Below are 9,300 nucleotides of genomic sequence, written 5' to 3' on the forward strand. Positions count from 1 at the left end.
GCCCAGCAGCATCCGGGCAGAGCTGAGAGGACCGCAACCAGCAGCAGTTGCTGGATTGTCTATGCAACGTCTGCGGTTGGCGCAAGTTTGCTGTGCGTGTGTTCGTGTGTCTATGTGTGTGTGTGTGAGTGTGAGTGTGTGTGTGTATGTGGTCATGTTGATTCAGCGTTAATCTTGTTGGAATTTCGCGTTTTGTCAACATTCCTTGGCAAGTTTTCGGATGCGTTTGCCGCTAGTTATTTCAGTGCCTGAATGCAGCTCGTGGAATATCTAGTATGGCATATGCTCTGGCATGTTAGAAGAAGTTTTGATTGATTTGTGAATGCTTTTAGCTTTTAGCTGCATGTCTGTGTGTGCCCAAAAATAAATGTAATTAAGTCCTTTAGATGCATATGTTAAACAAAAAACTTCAAATTCCGATCAACTGGCTGTAGGTCTCGAGTTGGAAGTGAATAATCTATGGAATTGCTTTTGTAATTATTGTAATGGCTTCAACTGTCTATTTGCAGTTCGCTGCGAACTGTCTAGCAACTGTTATAAAACTAGCTCTTACACTGTCCAATATCACCTTTACCCTTACACTGAACTATCAACTAGATTCGACTTATCTTAAATTCGTATTGCTTGCTTAACGTGTGTATCACCCGAGCCCAACTCCTAGAGTGCTCGTATATGAACGCATGTCGCTTAAATATGTAAATCTTATGCAGCATCTATGCTGATGACCGTGTCCTAGGGATGCTTGGTATAATTGTTCAATGGCATCTCCGTGGCCAGGCTGTGGGCCACCTCCTTGTTGCGCTCGTGCAGGGCAATGTCCAGGGGAGCGCTGGCTGGCTTCTTTTGCGCCGCCTTCTGCGTCTTCAGCTGCAGGCCAATGGAGAATCGCCATGTTAGATGTAAATTGCAAAAGAAAGGGTATACATTAGTCAGGCTAAACTTGTTTATTTTTCGGTTTGGATTTGGCTTGGGGTTTGGGTTGCTATATTTACACGCTGTATGGTCTTCTCAAAGTCCTGCGGCGGTTCGGGTCGTTTCATGGTGCCGCAGCTTTTCAAGCGCTCGTTCGTCTGTTAAATACAAACATAAATTCACGATATAAATAAGTACTCTTGTAGCCCATGATTACTTTATCAAACTAAGCAGCCAGAGCTCTGGCAGCCAGACGGCATAAAACAAATCGACACCTCACAACAAAAGCCACAAAAAGAAAGCACCCGAAATGAGAATGAAAATGTCAAATGAAAAGCGGCGAGCAGCGAAAAATTAATGAAAGGCCAAACAGGGAATTTCCCTAAAGCAACATTTCCGCAACAGACCGCATAATGAGAGAGCGCAGCCAAGTTTAGAATCGTGCATACGCGTCTGTGCGCTCTTGTTGGCTGGCTAACCATGGCCGGCAGCTGTTGCCGCGACCCCGACTCATGGCGGCACTCACAAAAAAGGTAATGAGTGCCAAAGGACAAACACACAAACACACACGCACACACACACACACACACACACACAAGTTGCGGGCCACAATTGTCGCCAGTGCTTAGCCCAAGTCATTTTCAAAATTGACCACGCCGCACAAAAAGCTGGGAGTCGGGACTCTGTTGCGCTGGGCGACAGCAAATTGCGCTTAAATATTAAATGAACAACAACAAAAAAAGAGTCGGAAAAAAGAACAGCAGAGAAAAGAAGCTGCACAAATACGGCAAAGAAATGCCGGACAACAACCGTAAAACACGAAAAGTTATAAACTCTCTCAGGAGCACAAAAAGAGACTCGCCAAACAAAACACTTTTTGGCACGCCTGAAATAATAAAAACAAATGCGACGCTGTCGTTGAATGTTGTTCCCCCTCTTCCAAAAAAAACACAAAATAAAAAACAAAAGGAAAAGGACATTCGTGTGTTGGGAATCAACGGATGCCAACCGCAGAAAGCAAACGCGCAAAGGTGCAAATGAGTGGGCGACCAGCAACTTACCTGCCCTCACTCGACTCTCGCTCGCCCACTTTCCCACTGTTCCGCTCTGTCTCTCTGGCACAGCTTCCGGCCATTCCCCAAGAAGTGCAGAAATGTACTGCAAGCCGTTAAGCTAGACCGGACAAATCCTTTGCCTGTTCGTGGCACATCCTTGCACCTCACCTGAACAGTTCATATCTCTTTGGTCGTTGTCGGACCACCATTTGCATGCTGCACATATACACACTGCACCCATTTCTCTCACTCTCTGTCTCTTTCTCTCTCGCTCTCTCATCCCATCTCACTTCACTCTTGCGTACTCTTACATTTCTGTTTTGTCATCTCGTGCAACGCCCTTCGCACAAGGCAACGCAATTAACGGTAATTGCCTTTTATCGGCTTAGTCCTGATAAGTTTTTTCCCTTTGTTTGCATTCCACTTCCTCATCCTCTTTCGCCTTCACTCCCTCTCCCTTCCTCGTATTCTCGGTCTCTGTCAACTTTGCAGTGGCGCTTTTTGTTGTTGTTATTTGTAGGTTAACGCGGTTTTTATATTTTAATTTAATTTTATAAGTAGCACACGGGAGGCGGCGCCCGAGGTCAAAAGTTTGTCTTTGCAAAAATTAGACATTAAAAAGAGCGTACAAAAAGTTTTTCCCATTGGCTGAGGGCACAAAATGCTTTGAAGTATATTACATAGCAGTTAAATACGCAGCATTACGGTACATACATACCATAATACTCAAAAATAAAACAAAAACCGAAAACCGAAAACAAAGGAAAGGTCAAATACAGCAAATATAATTATAATTCCCTTTTATGTAGTTATCTATCGATAACGAAACGAGCCCTACCCAAAGTACCTGTTGTTTGGTACATAATTGAAATTCCCTCTAACAAAATATTCTATTTACCACATAGCCATTAATGTATAACAAAATATACCCTGCAACAATTGAAAATTCTTAATCTTTATCCTTTGCCAATAAAACTGCTCTTAACGTCATATTATAAGTATATATTTCTTTCTATATATATTCCTGTATTCTCAATTTATATAGATTTCTTTAGAAACTTCTGTCCTGCGATAAATATCCCTACAGCAAATAATTACCCAAGATCAAAGCTAAATTTCACCAAATAAATACCCAGGTCATAGGAACTTATTTGGTACTCGTATTAAATATCCCTCACAGCAAATAAATTCCTTGTACTCACTGCAGACGCTCTAACATAAGTGCCAAAAATAATTTCCCGCATTCAAGTTGAAATGAAGAGGGAATAAATTCATAAAAGGGAACAAATGCCATATACCCACGCTGACTGCTTGAGGACCATTTGCATTTTAAGAGAGTGTGAGAAAGAGATAGAGAGAGTCACTGAATATGGAACAGCCTTGCATTATTAAAAAGACCTCTTTTATTGTTGCTTTTTAATTACCTACATTACAACCTCCTTATACAAACTGTGCCCATTTAATTGCCATTTCAATCAAATCAATATTCAATAAATTAAACAGCCTGTAAGTATGCCCGTATCTGAAGGCCTAGCCTCGTCCGCTCACTCACCTTCAGCTGCATGCCCTCATTGGCATTGAGCTCGTCTCCGCTTTGCCGCAAGCCTTGCAGGAAGCGCGCAAATACCGTGCGTCGCTGTTTGTTCTTGTTGCGGCCCTCTGCGGAAAAAGAGACAGAAATCAAACCGATATTAAAAGCCGCAAGCCGTACGCTAAACATATAGATAAAGATTGAGTATCAAACGAAACGAAACGATACCAATTTAATTGAATTAAAAGCCATAAAAAGTCAAACAGCCGACAAAATGGCAGGTCACCTGCAGCAAATTCACCTGCAACTGCCACGCCACCTGGCCTGCGCCCTTACCTGTTGCCGAAAAGTCGTAAAAGAAGTTGGTGCGCGCTCCGGGATAGCTGTGCTGCATGCCATTCAGGTTGAGGGCCGACTTGGAGTCGATGGCGTTGCGGGCCATCCGATTGGCCAAATCGTTCTGGGTATAGCTGTAGATCTCGTTCTCCTCGCGATTCGACAGGCAGCTCGATGGCTGCACACATGCATAATAAACGAAATGAATTAGAACTCATTCGCCATGCGACTCGTGCGGCCTGATTAGCCCGACTCGTAAAAACGGCGGGCCGTAAAAGTCAATGTGCTCTCTGCTTACCAAATACTTTCCCGGCACATAAAGCGGCTGGCTGTGGCTGGTGGGCAGCACCGAGGAGCCCACCAGTCCGCCCGTGGCGCTGCTGCTGCCACTGCTGCCGCTGCTGGCGCCAGCGCTGCGCCGCGTCAGCGTGTGTCCCGTCGAGATGCGCACATGTCGCTCCTTCCACTTGGACAGGCGCACCTGCTCGATGGCATCCAGCACATCCTCGTAGGGCATGTTAATCTGTTTGCTATAATGTGCAGCGAGGCCCTCCAAGTAGCCGCGTTTACCCTCCTGTGGGAGAAGACATGAAATGCTTTTAAGTCGAAGTTTGTATTAGCAGAAAATACCCGGCATTGCACGGTCAACTCAAACTAACCAGGCTGATCGTGATGAAAACTTGGGATCAGAAGTGTATTCAGCTAAACGAAATATAAACTTCAGACTCTGAAATTACTTGAGTCACTTGATCAATCGATTTTCCAACTGCAGGTTCAATATTCCAAAAATCCCAATTCCCAAATTTAATCTGGAATCAAACACCAACAACTCACTCTGTCGGAACTCATTCTAGCCCATGTGTGTACACATCTTTAATCCTTATATTCCACCTGTAGGCCAGCCGCAATCGTAGCTTTGAAGATGTTGACCAGGGTCAAATGCTGAGACGCTTTGTGGCCCAGAAACACAAGTGTTAATATCTTCCGGTAATTAGCGTAAGGCTGCCACTTAAATGTGTCCTGCTTGACATTCAAAGTGTCCACTGAAGCATCAGTGCATCCTCTCAAGGCATCTAAATGTCTAGCTCTGTGTGTGTGTGTGTGTGTGTGTGTAACTGTTGTCTGCTACAGTTGCTGCCAGGCAAATTCATTCATGCAAACATTTGTGCTGAAATGCAACTTGTCTGCAACTGTCAGTCAGTCAGTGATGCACACACACGTACACACACACATGCACACTTGTGTCTGCCTCATCAGCGCAAAGTGCAATTAGTTGAAGTTGCGCGCATCAACATGCCCCAGACAGAGCCAAGCAGCCAGAAGCCAACAAGTCTAGCCCCTAGCCCAGCTCCTACTCCCAGCTTTTGTAGTCTCGCACGAGCGCAGACACCTGTCACACACACACACACACACAGACATGCATATATGTATTTTTACTTGACTGCATTTCCATTTCATATAATTTTATTGCCGCATTTAAGTTGCATTTCAATTTGCGGCCGGAACGTGATATTGCGCATACGACGCGTTGCACAAAATGTTTGTTTATTTCACTACATACGAACAGGCAAACTATGTTAAGTGCCCGAAAGAAACAAGCGCAACAAAACTGCTAATTAAAATGCAAGGCAGCTGCTGCCACAGAGCATGCCACAAGCGGCGCTTCGCTGCGTGCTTCATCATCAAACGGCACAGTTTGGCACTTGGGCAGGTGTTAGGCATCGCTATTGCCGGCTGGCAAGTGCCCCAGCACTATGCGTGCTCAATAGCCCACCTGGCCACGCCCATTTGCATTCGCAATGCCCACCCAACGCTTGACTGCTCTAAATATGCAACCTTAAATCAAAGGCAACAGCAACAGCAGCAGCTCATTCCTCATTCCGCATTAATTTGCAGCGCACTTTTCTTCGAATGTGAATGCGGCCCTGAACCAGTGACATGTTTTTATTTGTTCTGCAAAAGTGCATGACAACCATGGATAAAAGGGTTGCCAACGCAGCTCATGCAAAGCTGCCGCTTGACACGCTTGCAAAACTCATCACATCAGATCTAACAATGCGAACACGTCTGCAAAACTATATCAGTGCGAGTATCTGGTGTGTGTTTCCTTAAATGCGCACTTTCTATGCATGTGGCACAGTGGGACGCACGCTATTAAAAGTGTGCTTAACTATAGACATGAATATTCAAGAGAAATCATTATAGAAAAATATAGGGGTTAATCAAGAGTTTTAATGTTTGGAAATTGATATAAAGTCGGGATTTGAAACTCTTATGAAAGGGCTTCGTGTTATTATTCTGATTTCAATGACTTCTTGTGAACAGAGAGGCGTAAGCTGCATGAAATCTATTGAAGGAAACACTCCTTTTTTTACCCTTTCTTCTCACTTTTTAATATCAAAGTATTTCAAGCTCTTTATATTCAAATGTAAATCAGTTCAAGATTCAATTTTAGTTATCCTACATAAACCAAAGCAAATTATTTTATTAATATTATTTTTTAACTTGAAAAAGTTGAGTTGCATTATGAAATTATTTACATAAATAGGTCTAATTTTATCTTTAAAAAATATTTAAAAAAAAAGATTTTATTAAAAATTAAAAATTAAAAAATTATATAGTTATTACGTTACTATCCAAATTTAGCTCTTTTTTTCATTTTTTTTTCGAACCACCATTAATAGATCTACTCAATAAAAACATTCCAAACTGAGCTGTAAATTAATTAAATATTCTAACATTTACGTGTCTTAAAGCAAAGAATTTCGATCTGCATTTGACATAGCACTAAGCCCACGGTTAATATAATCTATTTGAATTCTTTTGTCGTTTTGTTCGCATGTTGCAACACTTGCATTATGGCCACATTGTTGCCAACGCTGCTTTATCGTGCGTGTCTAGTGGCAGCAATTGGGCAATGTTGCAAGCGCTGCAAAAATTTGTATATTGGCAGATCATTAGAGGGCTGCAGAGCGAGCACCCGACGACTGTTGCTCTGCTATTTGGCCACTCCCGGTTGGTGTTTATGGCCCAATTTGTTAAGGCCGGCGCCAGTCAGGGCCAGAAGAACATAGAAACAGTTGCCGCCTAAAATAAACAAAATTAACGCAATGCAAAAAGTATTTCCCACGACTAAACCAAACCGACATATTATAAAATAAACTTTCGAGCGAAATGTGTACAAATGGCTGTCCGGTGGCCCGGAGTCCCGGTTGCACGGTTGCCCGTTTACTCGTTTGCTCTGTGGGCGGTCGCTTTGTCAGGGCCAACAGTGGCGACCGCTTCAGTCCAGACCAGACGCGCGGTTGGCCACTCGGTTTAACTAAATTAAAATCGTGTTAATTTCACATTAGAGCGCACACAGCGCACCAGGCACCAGGCAGCAGCCAGCAGCCAGCAGGCTGCAGGCACCCGGCGGCTGTCCGTTTGGCCGTTCCCAAACGGCGACCATTACAAACTAGCGGCGACTGTCACACGCTGCAGCAGCAGCAGCAACAACTATTGCCGAGCAGAACAACAAGTCCCCCATGGCGAGCATGCAAATTGCAAGCGGTAAATAAAATGGCCAAGATAAGCCGACGCTGAAACTGAAACTAGCTGAAGTGTGGCGGCAGAGTACTCACCGGCGAGGAGTAGGGATGGGCTGTGAGGCGTATGCCGTCTGCCTCTAGATGCCGCTTCATCACGCCCTCCAGCTCCTTCATGGTAATGGGCGTGTCGCAGTCGGAGGCCAGTATCTCGTTGCTGTTGCTCAGCGCCTTCGGATCATTGATGAGCACATAGACAATAGCAGCGCCCTTCTCACGCAGCGCTCGCACGCTCTTCAGCAGCTTGCCGCGATGCGAGGAATTATCGACGCCAATGGCATCGAGGTCGATTTCGCCAATCTGCTTGCATATCTCCAGCTCATCGTAGCCGTTCTCGAGGAAGCTTTCGCCGTACTGCGGCAGCCCGATAGTGCGCAGCCACTCGCAAACGATATTGTGGTGCGGCATATTCGCGTATCACGTAGCGGCCGATGGAGCCGGAATGTCCAGCGGTGCGAATGAGACTTTGGGCAGCCGCGGCTTACAGCTGCCGCTGCTGTTGCTGTTGCTGCTGCTGCTGGGGGCCGCCAGTGGCTCCAAGTGGTTGATGCTGCTGGCGGCGCTGCTGCTGCTGCTGTTGACCGTTGCCTTCATAGCAACGCCTGCAAAGACAGACGACAACATCAGTGGAAAGTGAAAGCCAACTTATGTTACAGTGTGCAACAGTGCGTATGCTTAATAATGCCTGTCACTTCCGGCGCCCGCAAAAGTATGCAATAGGCAGTTATACACGTATATCAATTTTGTGTTAATAGCCATCATTGTTCACAGACAGACAGACAGACAGACAGCCATGTTTGGCCAGCCAGCCTATAAGCACTTAATGATAATGCTCGGTCATGTACACGGGCCACTAAAACACTCGAATATGTTTAGCCCCGGAAGCCACTTGCATATGAATAAGCCACTTAAAATGACAGATGGACAAGGCACACAGACACAGGCTTACAGAGACAATCGTGGATGGCAATCGGCTGGCAGGGTAGTCGAATAAAAGACAAAAGGAAGTCGTCTAACTATTTATAATGTCCTGGCAGACAGTTCGTCCTGCGCCTGAAAAATATTTCTGCTTGTCGAAAAATGAAATGCAAATGGCTGTTGCCACTAGAAATATGTGCTGCCATTTCCACAACACATTCGTCTGGCTTAGCTCAGGTGTCCAGTCGTGCGAACACACACTCAAGCACACTCACACACACACACACACATACATAAGAATTTAAGGAAACAATGCCCTAATGAAAAGATGTTATGTGGCTACAGTTTTCGGTTGCGCTGCAGCTGTCATTAAGTAGGGTGGTCCAGTGACATCGTCTGTGTGTTGATTTATTTAGACACACAAACACAACCACACTCGCACACACACACACACACACAGACAGGTGTACATATTTATAAGATATTTCATTTGTTATTTGGTGCCACTTGGGAGCCACATTCAGGCACTTGAGTTTGCCATTCCGACTTATTGATCAAACCGAATGCAGCCACATACCACAATCAACAATGCTTCCTCTGTCACATTTCTCGACAGCAAAGCAATGAACAAACCTTGGTAATTAAATGTGGAAATCGTTGTACAATAAATGATATTAGATAATATTCCAAGCGCTGCCTGTGCTGCAATGCCTTTTGCATATTTGCTATCGTTTAATAACTATCAGTCAGAAAATAGTTATTATATGAAATGATGATTGGCAAGTATTGTTTATGAATCTTTAGTTATTTTCGTGTATATTGAAATTTGGCTATTGACAGGAAGGTAATTTGAAGCCAATGGAAATTTAAATAACCTATAAATCATGATCAACAATTTCTAAATATTCATTTTAAATAAATATATGAAATGTGCTTAAATTTAATTTATTAGAAAATATTA

General features: G+C 44.1%; 1 protein-coding gene across 3 annotated transcripts; it reads right to left on the reverse strand.

Annotated features, from left to right (window-relative positions):
* Positions 1 to 635: 635 nt before the first annotated feature.
* Positions 636 to 7,844, reverse strand: LOC111597855. 3 transcript variants are annotated; one of them, XM_023312767.2, is made up of 6 exons: positions 7,458 to 7,844; positions 4,133 to 4,408; positions 3,835 to 4,012; positions 3,520 to 3,626; positions 993 to 1,070; positions 636 to 867 (listed from the first exon to the last, which is right to left on the reverse strand). In XM_023312767.2, the coding sequence occupies exons 1-6, from the start codon at positions 7,827 to 7,829 to the stop codon at positions 733 to 735; spliced, it is 1,146 nt and encodes a 381-aa protein (XP_023168535.2). In that variant the 5' UTR covers positions 7,830 to 7,844; the 3' UTR covers positions 636 to 732. The 3 variants fall into 3 exon arrangements, with proteins under 3 accessions (XP_023168535.2, XP_023168537.2, XP_023168536.2); XM_023312769.2 differs by lacking the exon at positions 7,458 to 7,844 and adding an exon at positions 4,465 to 4,535 and having other exon boundaries at positions 646 to 867; XM_023312768.2 differs by lacking the exon at positions 7,458 to 7,844 and adding an exon at positions 4,494 to 4,553 and having other exon boundaries at positions 648 to 867.
* Positions 7,845 to 9,300: the final 1,456 nt, after the last annotated feature.

Source organism: Drosophila hydei, unplaced genomic scaffold (genome assembly GCF_003285905.1).
Source record: "Drosophila hydei strain 15085-1641.00,03,60 unplaced genomic scaffold, DhydRS2 tig00008119-arrow-pilon, whole genome shotgun sequence".
Lineage (NCBI taxonomy): Eukaryota > Metazoa > Arthropoda > Insecta > Diptera > Drosophilidae > Drosophila > Drosophila hydei.